This window comes from Hemibagrus wyckioides, linkage group LG06, assembly GCF_019097595.1.
Source record: "Hemibagrus wyckioides isolate EC202008001 linkage group LG06, SWU_Hwy_1.0, whole genome shotgun sequence".
NCBI lineage: Eukaryota > Metazoa > Chordata > Actinopteri > Siluriformes > Bagridae > Hemibagrus > Hemibagrus wyckioides.
In genome coordinates, this window is record NC_080715.1 from 44,496,185 (window position 1) to 44,514,074 (window position 17,890).

General features: G+C 45.5%; 1 protein-coding gene across 1 annotated transcript; it reads right to left on the reverse strand.

Moving 5' to 3' along the window:
- Window positions 1-521: 521 nt before the first annotated feature.
- LOC131354975 (trace amine-associated receptor 13c-like) lies at window positions 522-1,511 on the reverse strand. Its single transcript, XM_058393116.1, has one exon. It carries the CDS (start codon window positions 1,509-1,511, stop codon window positions 522-524), a length of 990 nt encoding a protein of 329 aa, XP_058249099.1.
- Window positions 1,512-17,890: the final 16,379 nt, after the last annotated feature.

The following is a 17,890-nucleotide window of genomic DNA, read 5'->3' on the forward strand; positions in this document are numbered from 1 at the left end:
CACTTCAATCTGTGGATTTGCAAATATGATATATGATACTTTGAATTTGATTATTCATGTAAAAAAATAAAAAATCATTAGCATAAAAAAACAGATTTGAAAAACTATTAATGCTTATTTATCATCTCATGAAAAATTGTACATTTTTACAATTAGGAAATTACAACTGTAACATATAAACTTAAAATAAATAAAAATAGAACTTTTCTTTGGTGAAAATCTGTTGGGCTCACTGCATTTTAATTTATTCTATATATTCCCCTTATAATATGTATATGCATTTTAATTACTGAATGAATGCATTTTATTTTAAACTTCTGTAGTAAATCTTTATCCCACCATCTATATAATATTTATATTTTATTGCATTGTATCATAAATAATTTGAAAACAAAAATTGCTATTGCTTATGTACAGCATATATTATATGATATATTTGATTTTTCATTGGAATTTGAATGATACATAACAGCAACATTTACTTTATGCACATTGTCAGAAGGAGTGAAAAAGGCTATTCATTAAAGAACATTGATTAATGCAGAGTCTGTCTGGAATATTTGCAGAGTTATTATTAATTTAATGCACCTCCTGAACCACGGGTAAAACAGAGCATAAATAACTGGATTAATGGTGGAATTAAGACAAAACAAGATTGAGACAGATTGAAATGTTTCTCTCTGAAGTTCAATAGTTTCACCTAATAAACTGTAAATATAATATGGAAGTAAACACAGCAGAAACACAGACACTAAAATGCCGAGGACTTTAGCTGCTTTTCTCTCAGATTTCATGGAGTGTGAGGTGATTTTCTGTGTTTTAGGCCGTGTGTGATTATTAAGCTCTCTGATAGCAGTGGCATGTTTCTTAGCAATCACAAAAACTCTAGTATACAATATGATTATGACAGAAAGTGGAAATATAAATGAAAATACAAGATCAATTACAGACCAAACCTCATCCAGAAAAAGATAACACTCTCCAGGACACATTACAGAAATTGTGAAATTTCCATTGAAATACATGTATGCTACATTATAAGCCACCACCACACACCAGAAAAAAACATTTACAACACGAGTAATCCTCACAGAGACTCTGTTCATGTAGAAAAAGGGGTTTGAGAGAGCCAAATAGCGATCCACAGCAATCAGAACAATATTATATATGGATAAAGTCATCAGGAAGGAGGCAGTAATCATAAAAAACATACAAAAATCTGTTCCAAAATTCCAACATGACTCATTTGTCCAGATTAACATTGACGGCATCACTAAAGCCCCAACAAAGAAATCTGACACAGCCAGAGAGAGCACCAGCATGTTGGTTGGTGTGTGAAGCTGCTTGAAGTGAAGAACAGAGATGATGACCAGCAGATTTCCACACACTGTTAGCAGAACCACAGCAGCTGAACACACGTACAGTAAGATATAAACTGCAGGAGATACAGATCTCTCTGGACAGGAGAAATGCTCACAGCGATCAGACTGGTTAAAATCTGTCAGATTCATCAATACAGTACTTCTAAAAGAAAATGTTAGTATAATAAGTCATAATCAAATGACCTGTGGCTCAAGAAGCTCTGGTGATTTTATAATTAAGAAATTAGTCACACCTCCATAATATGAGTGACAGCATGATAGATATGATGTCATGACTTGCTGTATACCCCTATTGTGCTTAACTAAAATATTTTCTCGAATACCGGCAAATTTAGCCCTGATTTTCAGTCAGTGATCTAGCTATGGCTTTTTTCCGGATTCCTGTAAACCCTTCTTCACAATATTGATTTGCTTTTAACCTTCTGTGGGCAGTGATGGACCACAAGGCTATGTAGAATCACCCACCATCTTTTCGGAAGCATTAGAATGCTTAAGTGTGTCTGCCTCAAATATGGAAGTGCATCGATTAGTTATGTTGATGATCTCTGATCATTCACTAAATAATCAGTGAAGAAACACTACATTTACTCTGATATCCAGCAGATTAATGGCCACAAGGTGACAGCAAATGCACTGCACTTAGTTTCTCAGGTGCTGAAATACTTTGGCCATATTCTTTCTCCTGTAGTAAGTGTTTAGGCCTAGATCAAATTGCAGCAACTTTTTCATTTTCAAGAGCCAAGATTATGCAACAGATGACTCTCATGAGCATGGCTGGCTAATGCCACATGTGGACAGCTGAATATGCTAAAATTCAACCACTGTCAGAGCCAATATATATATATATTTATAGTAGCGCACTGAGCGGGGACAGAGAACAACACACAGAGCCTGGGAGCACGTCAACACCAGCTTTTAATTACTCCAAACTGAAAGTAGGAAAACAGGAACTCAGGTTAGCAGGAGGGCAGAAAAAAACAAAAAGGGGGAATGAAAAACCAGCAAAAAAAAGATAGCCAACTAAGGAGACTCTTCCCTGAAGGGGCATAGAAGGGGGCCTAGGCCAAGAAGGGCTAACGGCGGCAGCAGTGTCCTGGCAAAGACTGAAAATGGCTGGGGACGGCAGGTGCAGATCCAGGAGGGGCTGACCTTTGGTGATTCCTGTGGAATAAAAATTCTACTGTACTCACTACTAAAATCTAACTCCAGCTCCACACTGACCCGACAGCTCAGTCTAAGTGAGACTCATAGTTAGTAAGGCCTCAAAACTAAATAAGCCAATCAAGCAGACTAGATGAATGCAGATAAGAGATTTTATTTTGTAATCAGCGCTGACACAAGAATTGAGATGCTCACACATGAACGTCCCAACAACCTCTCTCCGGGGAACTCCAACTACAGCCTTTATATACATTTCCCTTATCTTTCCAATGCAACACGTCACTGGTTCTTTGCCTAGACAATCCCACCCATCTTTCTTTTTTTAGACCTTTTAGATTCTTTTTTACACCATTATCTTTGAATTTACAACTTTTCAAATACCATTATAATTAAACTTCCCTAAATCATTATATTAAAAATTGGGCGTTTCCGCCCCCACCAGTGGGATTGTCTTCGGCCTCACTCTCGCCAACACCTCATTCTTCTTCAGGAGACAGCATGGGTAAGTTCTCAGTCCTTCAGGGGCCAGCACCCTTTCTTTTATTACACTCTACACTTCACGGCTTTTCTGATTTATCCGCTGTCTTCTACGTATGTACTCTAGATATTTTGCCTGGTACCACCATCGCCATCCAGCACGCGCCGCGCTTACTTCATGATGAGATCACTGCCGCTCAAGGTACCAGTGGAGCGAAGATTGACCATAATAATCTAGGGTGCATCTCTGCCATTGATTGGTCCAAGTTTGGAAAGCCTGGTACCGCAGAGAAGGCCTGCCAGACTGACATCATTGATACAACTATTTGTTCTTCAAAGCCCTTGCAGCCTGTGTGCAAGGCCCGTGACCGGCCAACATGCCGTGTTAAACCTTATATTGTTCTTAAGCTCAAACGACCTAACGAATAAACCTTACCTGAGAACTCACTCCTGCTGTCCCCCGATTATTTCACACTACATCAAACACACACCTCATACATATATCCTTATTTACAAAATTATCTCCCACATTCCACAAAGGCCTTGCTTTAGTCCGAGCTGCCTGTAAAAACAAAACACAGCATCCCTATTGATCCAGCAGGGGGCTTCCCCTTACCTTCTGAGGCCGGCGGGGCCAGCCTCTCTGTTGTGTTGCTCAGCTGGAGGGTGAATAGTTTAGCGGCGCTTATGATTGGCCCAGAGCATTTTGGCGCGCTTTCTCCTGCTCCGCCCTGCACTCCAATTTAGAGGCGCTAGCCATGGTGCTGATCCGCTTCCGTCTATGCGGGCGCCGCTGTCCAGGGTGCTGCACCACTGCAGCTTTTGTTTTCCAGGGAGAGCGACTCTCTTCTGCATGCGTGCGGCGGTGTGCGCAGCGCCGTCACAATATATATATATATATATATACAGGGGTTCAGTTTGGACAATGAAACTGAAATGCCTGGTTTTAGACCACAATAATTCATTAGTATGGTGTAGGTCCTCCTTTTGCGGCCAATACAGCATCAATTCGTCTTGGGAATGACAGATACAAGTCCTGCACAGTGGCCAGAGGGATTTTGAGCCATTCTTCTTGCAGAATAGTGGCCAGGTCACTACGTGATGCTGGTGGAGGAAAATGTTTCCTGACTCACTCCTCCAAAACACCCCAAAGTGGCTCAATAATATTTAGATCTGGTGACTGTGCAGGCCATGGGAGATGTTCAACTTCACTTTCATGTTCATCAAACCACTCTGTCACCAGTCTTGCTGTGTGTATTGGTGCATTATCATCCTGATACATTCTCCTCATACCATTCTCCACACCGTAACTCTCCCGGATGTGGGAAAGACAGTGAAGGTGGACTCATCAGAGAACAATACATGTTTCACATTGTCCACAGCCCAAGATTTTCGCTGCTGGCACCATTGAAACCGACGTTTGGCATTGGCACGAGTGACCAAAAGTTTGGCTATAGCAGCCCGGCCATGTACATTGACGCTGTGGAGCTCCCGACGGACAGTTTTGGTGGAAACAGGAGAGTTGAGGTGCACATTTAATTTTGCAGTGAGTTGGGCAGCTGTGGTTTTATGTTTTTTGGATACAATCTGGGTTAGCAACCGGATATCCCTTTCAGACAGCTTCCTCTTGCGTCCACAGTTACTCCTGTTGGATGTGGTCCGTCCTTATTGGTGGTATGCTGACATTACCCTGGATACCGTGGCTCTTGATACATCACAAACACTTGCTGTCTTAGTTACAGATGTGCCAGCGAGATGTGCACCAACAATTTGTCCTCTTTTGAACTCTGATATGTCTCCCATAATGTTGTGTGCATTGCAATATTTTAAGCAAAACTGTGCTATTACTCTGCTAATTAAACCTTCACACTCTGCTCTTACTGGTGGAATGTGCAATCAATGAAGATTGGCCACCAGGCTGGTCAAATTTAGCCATGAAACCTCCAACACTAAATTGGCCAGTGTTCAGTTTCATTGTCCAACCCCTGTATATATATATATATATATATATATATATATATATATATATATATATATATATATATATATACATACAGCTATATACTAGCTAATACTGTTAATAATTATTATATTATAATAATTATATATATATATATATATATATATATATATATATATATATATATATATATATCAATCATTGTCTCCCACTTATCTGTAGCTGGGTCGTGGGGGCAGCAGTCTAAGCAGGCAGGGATGCCCAGACTTCCCTCTCCCTAGCCACTTCCTCCAACTCCGGGGAATTCCGGGGGAATTCCAAGGCGTTCCCAGGTCTTCTGAGAGACATGGTCCCTCCAGCATGTCCTGGGTCTTCCCCAGGGTCTCTTCCTGGTGGAGCATACCCGGAACACCTCCCCTGGGAGACATCCAGGAGGCATCTGAAACAGATGCGCAAGCCACCTCAACTGGCCCCTTTCAATGTGGCAGAGCAGCAGCTCTACTCCAAGCTCCTCCTGGGTGACAGAGCTCCTTACCCTATCTCTAAGGAAATGCCCCACCACCTTATGAAGAAAAAAGCCAAAGCTCAAAAGCTCCCAAAGCTCATGACCATAAGTAACAGTAGGAATGTAGATTAACTGGTAAATCAAGAGCTTCACCTTTTGGCTCAGCTCCTTCTTCACCACAACTGACCAGTACATAGCCCGCATTGCTGCTGCCACTGCACCAATCCATCTGTCAATCTCACGCTCCATCCTTCCCTCACTTGTAAAGAAAACTCAGAGATACTTGAACTCCTCCACTTGAGTCTTGACATGAACTCCTCCCCTTCCAATCTTTCCAGTTGAAAACCATGGCCACGGATTTGGAGGTGTTGATCCTCATCCCAGCCACTTCGCACTCAGCTGCGAACTGCCTCAGTGCACACTGTAAGTCCTGGCTCAAAGGAGCCAACAGGACAACATCATCTGCAAAAAGCAGAGATAAAATCCTATGGTCCCCAAACTGGACTCCCTCCACCACCTGGCTGCACCTAGAAATTCTGTCCATAAAAATAATGAACAGAACCGGTGACAAAGGACAGCCCTGCAGGAGTCCAACATGCACTGGGAACAGATCTGACTTACAGCCGGCAATGCGAACCAAGCTCCTGCTCCAGTCATACAGAGACTGAACAGCCCTTAACAGAGGGCCATGGACCACATACTCCCAGAGCACCTCCCACAGAATGCCACGAGGGACATGGTTGAATGTCTTCTCCAAGTCCACAAAACACATGTGAACTGGTTGAGCAAACTCCCATGAACCCTCAAGCACCCTGTGAAGGGTATAGAGCTGGTCCAGGTCCCACAACTAGGATGAAAACCGAATTGTTCCTCCTGAATCCGAGTTTTGACCTAAGGTCAGACTCTCCTCTCCAGTACCCTGGAATAGACTTTCCCTGGAAGGCTAAGGAGTGTGATTCCCCTTTAGTTGGAACACACCCTCCATCCCCCTTCTTTAAAAGAGGTGATCCACCACTCTGGTCACCCAGTCCAGAGGCACTGTCCCTGACTGCCATGCTATGTTGCAAAGACGTGTCAGTCAAGACAGCCCCACAACATCCAGAGACTTAAGGTACTCAGGGCGAATCTCATCCACTCCTGGCGCCTTGCCACCAAGGAGCCTCAGCGTCTGCTTCCTCTATGGAAGGCATGTCAGTAGGATTGAGGAGATCCTCAAAGTATTCCTTCCACCTTCCGACAATATCCCCAGTCAAGTTCAGCAACTGTCCACCAGCACTGTAAACAGTGTTGGCAGAGAGCTGCTTACCCCTTCTGAGGCACCGGACGGTCTGCCAGAATTTCCCCAAGGTTGGCCAATAGTCCTTCTCCATGGCCTAACTGAACTCCTCCCAGACCCGAGTTTTTGCTTCCACAACCACCCGAGCTGCAGCTTGCTTTGCCTGCCAGTACTCATCAGCTGCCTCCAGGGTCCCACGAGCCAACCAGCCTCAATAGGACTCCTTCTTCAGCTTGACTGCATCCCTTACTTCCAGTGTCCACCACTGGGTTCGGGGATTGCTGCCATGACAGGCACCAGAGACCTTATGGCCACAGCTCCTGATAGCTGTGTCAACAATGGAGAAGGAGAACATGGCCCACTCAGACTCAATGTCCCCAACCTCTCTCAGAATCTTGTCGAAACTCTTCCAGAGGTGGGAGTTGAAGACCTTCCTAACAGAGGGTTCAGCCAGACGTTCCCAACAGACCCCCACAATATGTTTGGGTCTGCCAAGTCTGTCCAGCATCCTCCTCTGCAAGCGGATCCAACTCACCACCAGGTGGTGATCAGTTGACAGCTCAGCCCCTCTCTTCACTTGAGTGTCCAAGACATATGGTCAAAGGTCAGATGACACAACCACAAAGTCGATCATCGACCTCCGGCCTAAGGTGTCCTGGTACCACTAAGGTGCCTGGCTAGCACAGAAGTCCAATAACAGAACACCACTCGAGTTCAGATCGGGGGAGGGGCATTCCTCCCAATAACACCCCTCCAGGTAACACTGTCATTGCCACATGGGCATTGAAGTCCCCCAGTATAACTATGGGGGCACCTTCCAGCCAAGGTTGGGTACTCCACATTGCTGTTCTGCCCATAAGCTGAAACAACAGTGAGACCCCTATCCCCCACCCAAAGGCACGGGGAAACCACCCTCTTGTTTTCCAGGGAAAACTCCAACACATATAAGCAAGCCCACCCCAGCCCGCCACCTCTCACCATGAGGCACTCCAGAGTAATAGAGGGTCCAACCTCTCTCAAGGAGTTGGGTTCCACAGCCCAGGCTATGCGTGGAGGCGAGCCTGACTATCTCTAGCCAGTACCGCTCAGCCTCGCCCCCCCCAGGGAGGTGACATTCCATGTCCCAAGAGCCAGATTCTTTAACCAGGGTTTGGGTCGTCTAGGCCCCTGCCCATTACTGCTACCCAAATCACATAGCACCAGCCCCTTATGCTTGTTCCTGTGGGTGGTGGGTCTACGGGAAGACGGGCCTATGTCGCTCTTTTGGGCTGTGCCTGGCCGAGTCTCATAGGCAAAGACTCGGCCACCAGGCGCTCGCCTGCATGCCCCAGCCCCAGGCCTGGCTCCAGGTTGGGGCCCCGGTAATGCCAATCTGGATGACAGTCCTTATTTTCTTCTTTCTCATGAGGGGATTTGAACCGCCCTTAGTCTGACCCATCACCTAGGATCCATTTGCCTTGGGAGACCCTATCAGGAGCACTTGGCTTGCAAAAAAAATAGACCACTACAAAATAATCAGTTTCTTATGTTTTTTTCTTACAGGTGCATGTATTGGTGAACAGTTTTGTTTCATTTTTTGTGAACTACTGACAATATATCCTCTAAATTCAAAATATAACTATTGTTATATAGAGTGTATATTTAAAGGAAATGACAACACATCAAAATAACCCAAGATCATGCAGTATTTGCAGAGCTTTAATAACTAAAATAAAACAAAATGCAAATAATTTATAATAAATAATAAACAAATTGTGTTAATTCTTTGGCTAAATAACATTAAGTAATCAGTATTTGGTGGAATAAATCCACCCCAATATGCATGTGTTTTGGCTCCATGATCTCCACCAGTTTTTCACATTGTTGTTGGGGTACATTATACCACTCTTTTTGCAAAAAGCAAACAACTCAGCTTTACTTGATGGCTTGTGACCATCCATCTTCCTCTTGATGACATTCCTGAGGTTTTCAACAGGGTTCAAATCTGGAGATTGGGCAGTGGTCTCTTTTTTTCCAGAGCTGTGTGTGTATATATATATATATGTTTTTTGCCTTATATACTGTATAATTATTGAGTATGCTACATTTATATTTTTAGTAATATGAAATTCTCAAATAAAAAAAAAATGCTTTCACTGAAGAATGATGAAAATTGTCACATGCTTTACCTGAGAGATTTATTCTGTCCTCTTTTAACTTCTGAAATCATTTAATTGTTTTGGGTAGTTATTTTCCTTCAACTTCATTAGATAGTTGACCTTTACACTGTAGATTTCTAACAGTGGCTCTAACACAGTGAGTATTTAAAAGAGTGTCATGTAAGCAGCTTGCTGCACTAATGTGGCTGAATTTGTGTGTTACTTGAGGGTGATTTACAACAAAGGTGACTATTTTTGGTGAAGGTCAGCCTGACAGATGAACCCATTTGGCCATTCTGTATCTACTAAAATGAAGCACTACCTACTGCATCATAATTCTTCCTAATGCCAACAGCACAGCGAGCATGTCATGAGCCACTGCCTGTATCATGCCAACATGCCCCATTTCTGCTTTTTGGCTCCTCAGGTGCAAGCCAACATTAAAATGCCTGCATTGAGACCTTAGGCCACATTGATCCTCTTAGAGATGGGCCCGCAGAGGTGATCCATCTCTGAAAATGTAGTGGACGTCTGGACAGTGGCCGCCAATTTCTTTATGATGCAGATGATAGAGCCCATGCAGATTGGCAGACATAGGTTATCAGCTGGCTTGTTGTGCGTAATTGTCTAGCAAAAGGGATGGCTCATCACTGAAAGAAGAACCAGTGTCAAACTGACCCTGTTCCTGCCTCCTTGAAGCCCCTGCTCAATGGCCCAGGTAAAGGTGAGTGACCCATACCATAAACTTGCTTTATTTCTTGACTACAGAGCTGATTCATAGCTCTTAGATGAAGTGCTGGTGGTGCAGCTGGGGATTGAGATGGAGTCTCTCCTGTCACCTCTGCTGGTTTGAGCCCTGGAAAGTCACATCCTTCACTGAGCCCAATGTAGGACTAAGCCAGTGCTAGTAACTGATGCTGAACATCACCAGGAGTGGCTCACCTTCATCCCATTACTGAAAGCCTGTCATCTTTGTAGGCACAACTCCCATTTCTATTGGACCAGTGGCCGTGTACTAGACTGGGGAAATTACTGCCACACAAACTGTCTTAATCTTACTTTCCAGACCAGGGATCCCATAGAGGAACGCTTCAATACTAATCTAATCTTCAAGCTTAAATATAGCAATGCCAACATCGACCATACAACTGCAGTACTGACATCCTACCTAGAACTGTGGCCCTGCGAGTGAGTTGATGACCAAGTAGATCCAAGAGTCTCTAGCTGCCAACATAATCCACCTGTCCTTATCCCTTACTGGAGCAGGGGTTTTCTTAATGATAAGGGGATCCATCAATGATACGCGGTGGTGGGGGGGCTGGCTCAGTGCTAGGTGCTAGGGAACTACAGAGAACCGGCTTCAGCCTAGACACGTGAAAAGTTGGATTAATTCTCATGGAGCGAGGAAGCTCCAGGCGGTAGGCCACTGGGTTTATCCACCTTAGGACCTTAAATGGACCGATATAGCGAGGGGCCAATTTCCTGGACCCCACCCACAGTGGCAGATCTTTAGTCGCCAGCCAGACCCGCTGGCCAGGATGGAATGTGGGAGCCATATGTCTTTTGCGATTGGCCGCACGGGCGCTTTTCCGGACAGCCGCTTGCAGTGCCGCCCTGGCCTTCTGCCAGACCCTGCGACACCGACCTACCAGTTGTTCCGCTGCCTGGACCCCAAGTTCCTCCTCCTGCTCAGCAAACATGGGTGGAGGATAGCCAAATTGGCACTCAAAAGGGGACATGCCCAAGGCCGAGTGCCAGAGTGTGTTATGGGCATACTCTACTCACATTAGGTGTTTAGCCCAGGTGGATGGACTGGAGGAGGCAAAGCACCGGAGGGACCGTTCCAGGTCCTGATTTACCCTCTCTGTTTGACCGTTCGATTCGGGATGAAACCCTGATGACAGGCTAGCTGTGGCACCCACCAAACGGCAAAAAGCTTTCCAAAAGCGGCTGGCGAACTGGGGACCACGGTCTGAGACCAGGTCGGTGGGGAAGCCGTGGATCCTGACAACATGCTGCAGGATGAGCTCTGCGGTCTCTTTGGCTGAGGGAAGTTTGGGGAGGGGGATAAATTTACCAGCCTTTGAGAATCGGTCCACCACCACAAGGATGACTGTCATCCCTTGAGATACCAGCAGACCGGTGACAAAGTCTAAAGAAAGGTGGGACCAAGGCCGAGATGGTATGGGGAGAGGGTGAAGCAGGCCCTGCGGCCGGGCCCGAGGCTCCTTATTAAGAGCACAAGTTTGGCAGGCTGCCACATAGTCCGGACTGCCCCCGGGTGCCCTGCAAAGGGAGAGGAATGACCCCAGGTGAGAACCTGCAGTTGGGCAGACTGAGGAACATAAAGCCTGCCTGGTGGACCTCCTCCTGGATCTGGCTCCCGCTGGAGCGCCCAGTGGACCACCTCCTCCAAGCCCCAGCGTAAAGGTGCCACTATCTTATATGCTGGAACTATGGGCTGGGGAACAGGGTCAGGTGATGGAGGATCCCACTGGCGTGAAAGCACGTCTGGCTTAAGATTCTTTGACCCCGGTTTAAAAGACAATATGAAGTCAAAGCGGGCAAAGAACAAAGACCATCTGGCCTGTCGCGGATTCAGGCGCTTGGCCTGTTGGATGCATGTCAGGTTTTTATGATCAGTGAGGATGAGGAATGGTTGGCTGGCCCCCTCTAGCCAGTGTCTCCATTCCTCCAAGGCCAATTTTACAGCCAGGAGCTCACGATCACCGACATCATAGTTTCTCTCAGGGGCGGTCAGCCGGTGAGAGAAGTACGCGCATGGATGCAATTCCCCTTTTGGGCCTGAGCATTGGGACAGAACTGCTCCCACCCCAATGTTGGAGGCATCCACCTCGACTATAAATTGGGACCCGGGGTCAGGCATCCGAAGGACAGGGGCCGAGATCAGCTTGTCCTTTAAGAGCCTGAATGACTGCTGTGCTTCATCCATCCAGACAAATTTGCCCTGAGACCTCTTGGTCAGGGCACACAGTGGGCTAGCCAGGGTACTAAAATTCTTCACAAAGCGGCGGAAGAAGTTAGTAAACCCTAGGAATCACTGGACTGCACGGAGGGAGGTTCTAGCTGGGTCCATACTCAACCCCTTTTGTGATATGACAAACCCTAAGAAGGAAATGGTGGCAACATGGAATTGTGACTTCTCGAGTTTGACGTACAGACTGTTTTGAAGGAGGAGTTGTAAAACCCGGCGAACATGAACCACATGCACTTTCAGGGAATTACTGAAGATCAGGATATCATCTAAGTAGACGAATGCATAGTGGTTCAAGGTCTCGTGCAGTGCCTCATTTATGAAGCGTTGGAAGACCTCTGGGGCATTCATTAGGCCAAAAGGCATAACAAGGTATTCATAATGCCCTGAGGGTGTAATGAATGCGGTCTTCCATTCATCCCCTGCCCTGATGCGAATAAGATTATAGGCAGTACGCAGGTCTAGTTTTGTAAAAACCTTGGCCTGTTGAAGGCGGTCAAACGCAGAGTTCATCAAGGGCAGAGGGTACCTGTCCTTCTGAGTGATGGCATTTAAGCCACAGTAATCAATTCAGGGACGCAGGCCCCCATCTTTTTTCTTGACAAAGAAGAAACCTGCACCTGCTGGTGAGGTAGATGGGCGGATAAAGCCTAAGGACAGGGCCTCCTGGATATATTCCTCCATGGCTTTCTGTTCTAGAGGAGAAAGGGAGAATAACCTTCCCCAGGGAGGAGCTACCCCTGGGAGCAGGTTAATGGCACAATCAAAGGGCCTATGAGGTGGCAAGGTTTGGGCCCTTTGCTTGGAGAAGACCATTTTAAGGTCCCAATAAACCTCTGGTATGCCTGTCAAGTCCACCGATTCCTCAACAGTGGGAGGTGAGGTTTGGAGGCCCCTGAGGCAGCTCTGAGGGCATTGAGGCCCCCAAATGGAAATAGAGCCCGTGGACCAGTCTATGTGGGGGTTATGTAGCTGCAGCCAGGGGAAACCTAGGACGAGGCCGAGTTCAGGGACCTTAGTGACAAACAGGGTAATGAGCTCTGTGTGACGCCCAATTTGCAGGGTAAGTGGGGCTGTCTGAGAGATTACTGGTCCAGATGTCAGGGGCCGGCCATCCAGGGCGGCAACTGGCAGTGGATGAGAGAGATTCTCTAGTGGTAGGCCCAGCTGGTGGGTTAATCTTTCATCAATGAAATTACCTGCAGCCCCTGAGTCAATAAAGACTTGGAGGCCCGCTTGTCTGCCCTTGCCCCAACGAAGGGTGGCCGATAGAAACAGGCCTGACATATGAGGGGCTGCATTTAGGGCCAACCCAAACCCCTCTACTTGGGTGGGCCCTTGCCTTTTAATGAGCTGCGTGGATAGCCAGCCTGTCTCTGGCTTGAGCCCTGAGGCTGGAGTGGTTCTTGGTAAGCAGGCCACTCCTGCCGTGGTAAAGTGGTAGCCCCTAACTGCATGGGTTCAAACAGGGCCTCTGATGGTTCAAGGGCCCCAGAGGAGGCTTGGTGTCCCCGCCTGTAAGCACGTCTCTGCTGGGCTTCCCTGTTTGACTGACGCTCTAACCGCCTTTCCTGGAGACGATTGTCCAGGCATATAGCAAGCTCATACAAGGTCTCCAGGTCATCGGGAGGGTCTCGAGCTGCCAGCTCGTCTTTTAACTCCTCCGAAAGTCCCTGCACATAAGCTTCCTGGAGGGCTTGCTCGTTCCAGCCCGAACTAGCTGCCACAGTCCGAAACTCAATGGTGTATGCAGCCACAGAGTGGGTGCCTTGGTGTATCCGAAGGAGAGAAGAGGTCAGTCCCCTTTCTCTGGAGGGGTGATCAAAGGTATTTCGTAGGGCTGCAATAAAGGTGTTGACAGTGGGATGATCGTCCAGGCGATATTGCCAAACTGCAGTTGCCCAAGCTAGGGCTTTACCAGTCAGGAGGGCAATCATATAAGCTATCTTTGATTTCTCTGTTGGAAATTGGGAAGGCTGCATCTCAAATACTAGAGAGCACTGTAAAATGAATGGGTTGCAACCCCCGGGCTGCCCAGCAGGAAGGCAAGCGTGTTTCAGCATGGGCAGAATTGACTGGTTCTGCCAGTGCAGGTTGGGAGGTCCTGCTCTGGGCACCACTAGCAGCGGAGGCACCCTGGGGCTGCAAAAGGCCCTGTATGTGCTTTAGCTGCTCTGAGATTCCCTGGACCTCATTAAATAAAGCAGTCACGGCCTGCTCATGGTTGCCAAGAGTTGTGGCTTCACCTGCCACAACCTGCCCTATCCGCTCCAGGCCGGCTGATTCACGTTCTGGTGCGGACATACTGTTACGGGGAAGAAGGGCTCAGCACTAAGTGAGGGGGTGAGCACTGAGCTAGACCTGTTACCCAAATGGATGAAAGCAGATGGAAAATTCGATCATGGAGCCGGGCAGAATAATGAGCAGAAATAGGCAAACAAAAAATACAAACCTAAGAAACTGTCTGAAGCAGGACGCAAACCAAGGAGGTTCAATGCCACACTGGACTTCCCAACGTGCTACCCGCTACGCTATACGGCCATATAATCTATCTGGGGATTCGTGTAATAAAGGTGGGTTTGGAAGGCGTCAGACAGTGCACACACACACACACACACACACACACACGCCACAAGGTGAGGGGGAGAGCCTGCTTGTCACGGCAAGCTTTGGCCGTTTAAGCAGTTCCCTCACCGAGTAGGGGTCTGGCTTGATAAATAGGAAGTGGCAGTGGGCTGATTCTCAGCCTGCCACACCAGTAAATAACTTTCTATATGTTCTTTAGATTATTAAATATCACTAGCAACGACTTTAGAGGAGTGTAACTCTAATTACCAAATTACCTCTCGGCACCTATTGCCTCCGATACCTGGCACAGATTCTATGTCCGCACGCCGAGTGAGTGAAAACCTGAGGCTTATATAACAGCGTGCACAGGTGCCGTGCATCAGCCCTAATTGCCTGTGCTGGGCTGAGCACTATAAAGAGGCACGCCAGTAACCGCGGATTTGCCTAAGCAGGCACTTGCGACATTACAAAAACCTAGCAAGCAGGAGCCACCTCTACCATTCAAGAGAACTGTGCAGAGTTAACCCATGGAAGTCTGCTGGACCAGACAACATTCCTGGCGGAGTGCTCAGAGAATGTGCAGAACAGCTAACGGATGTCTTCACTGACATCTCAAGACAACGAACATCATCCCTGTGCTTAAGAAGTCTACGGTTGCCTGTCTCTATGACTATCATCCTGTCGCACTCATACCCATCATGATGAAATGCTTCAAGAACCAGCTCCCACCATCATTGGACCCCTTTCAGTTTGCGTATCGTCCTAATTGCTCCACGAACGATGCCATCACCACAACCCTCCATCTGGCCCTCACCCACCTGGACTGTAAGGACTCATGCATATGAATGCTGTTCATAGACTTCAGTTCAGAATTCAATACAATCATCCCTCAGCAGCTGATTGAGAAGCTGAGCCTGCTGGACCTGAACACCTCCCTCTGCAACTGGATCCTGGATCAGTCAGTCAGGATCGGGAACAGCATCTCCAACTCTACCACACTGAGCACTGTGTCCACTCAGGGCTGTGTGATCAGCCCACTGTTGTTCACTCTGCTGAATCCTGACTGTGCAGCAATGCACAGCTCCAACCACATCAAATTCCCTGATGACACGAACGTGGTGGGTCTCATCAACAAGAATGATGAGTCACGTACAGAGAGGAGGTGCAACAACTAACAGTCTGGTGTAAAACCAACAACCTGTCTCTGAAAGTTGACAAGACTAAAGAGATGTTTGTTGACCTTAGGAGAGCACATAGTTACCATTCTCCATTTTACATTGACAGATCCTCTGTGGAGATCATCAAGAGCACCAAATTCCATGGTGTACATCTGGCCCAGCAGTGTCCCTATTTCCTATGGAGGCTGAGGAAAGCCCATCTCCCTCCCCCGATTCTGACCATGTTCTACAGAGGGACCATTGAGAGCATCCTGAGCAGCTGCATCACTGCCTGGTTTGGGAATTGCACCGTCTCAGATCACAAGACCCTTCAGCGGATAGTGAGGACAGCTGAGAAGATCATCGGAGTCTCTCTCCCCTCTATCACAGACATTTACACCACACACTGCATCCGCAAAGCTAACAGCATTGTGGATGATCCCACACACCCCTCACACACACCCCACACACCCCTCACACACACTCTTACACACCCCACACACCCCTCACACACACTCTTACACACCCCACACACCCCTCACACACACTCTTACACACCCCACACACCCCTCACACACACTCTTCACACTTCTGCCATCTGGAAAAAGGTACTGAAGCCCTAAGGCCCTCACAAATGGACTGTGCAAGAGCTTCTTTTCTCAAGCCATCAGGCTCGTCAACATCCAGAACTGAAATTGTATCAACTCTCTCTCTCACACACACACCCATGTGAACTGACTCACACTACAATGTTTACATTTTATTTGCACTACTTAATTTTTTTATTTGCACTACTGCTTTTTTGCACAGTTCATACTGTACTGACGTGAAATTTACACAGCTCGATATCAATCTACAGAGTCATAAATCAAGTGGAGATGATGACCATGGAATACCCTAGAATGGTAAAAGTCATTGTGAGCAGTAGGAAATAAATATAGTGCTGTTTGACTTGCAGTGGTAAAAATTCTTTCAAACAAGAGACATTTTAATCATGAAAACAGTACTCTTTCAAATCTGCTTTTTGATGGATTCAGAACTTCAGGCATCCTTTAACCTGAAAATTTCATATTAATTAGAAAGAAAATGGATCTGCAGGTCCCAACAGTTCTGAGTAAAATCGTTCTTACTATGGCTAATGTTTATTCATTTTCTGGCTGAGAGTAGAGACCAGGAGGCAGTAGTCCAACAGTTTTACTGTACAATAGGGAACTAAAATAACTTAATTAAAGCTAATTAAACCTACTTACATTTTGTAAGTAACCAAGAGCTTCATGCTTACATTTGCAGATGTTGTACAAAGTGATATTATTAAAAATATATATTACTTTTAGATACTTTGCAGACTGCAGTTATTATCTTTTCTATTATGTGAAGTAACATGTCAGCTTTTAGTGTTTAGTGGGGTTTTTTAATTTACAATGTTAAAACATCATTTTCTGAACTAAATAAGATATATATTATTACTGCAGCACATAAAGGGTCTAATACTTCAGAAGGGGAACCTGCTAAAATTTTTTTTTTTTTTTTTTGTTACAAGTCTACAGATTAGCAGATAATTACAATTAGGCTGAATTACTCTCTGTATTTAGTATTTCGTTATATTTATTTTTATTATAGGTTATTTGTCATATTGTTTTTGTTATATTTTGTTAAATTGTGTTATATTGTGTTATTTGTTATATTTATATGCCCTTAAATTATTTTATTTATTACCTGTGCTTGTGGATTCTGCAGGAAGCTTTAAATTTCCATTTGGGATGAATAAAGTATCTATCTATCTATTTTCCTCTGATTTTCTAATCTAAGAAAATTCTAACAATCTAAAGATTGTTGTGACGTCATTATCTGAATAGCATAATAACAATGATATTAAAAGAACATGAACTATTAATCAGTTTATGTACACTGTGTGCTAGTACATCACTCTAATACAAATATATTTTACAAAGTCTCTATATATATTTGTGCTCACGACACAGTCATACTTTTTGTTTGAAGAAAGAGCCCACTACAAACATTTTCTTTGGTTTGTAGAGGATATATTTTGACCATGCCTGTTTTATTTTACCTTCCTCTACTTGAATACTATTTACATTGTTTTCTGTAAACGTTTTAAACCTGCTCATGAAATCATGCACAAATCGTTTCTAGTATGTCCTTGAAATTTAAAACAATATGAATTATGATTATGAAGACCAGCATAAACATCATCCATGTTATCAATATCAAAGTAGCATTTTATGCCAATAACAATTCTGTCCAGTAGAA

Excerpts from the sequence above, each read along its gene's own strand:
- LOC131354975 (XM_058393116.1), bottom strand. The coding sequence starts at position 1,511 with ATGAATCTGACAGATTTTAACCAGTCTGATCGCTGTGAGCATTTCTCC.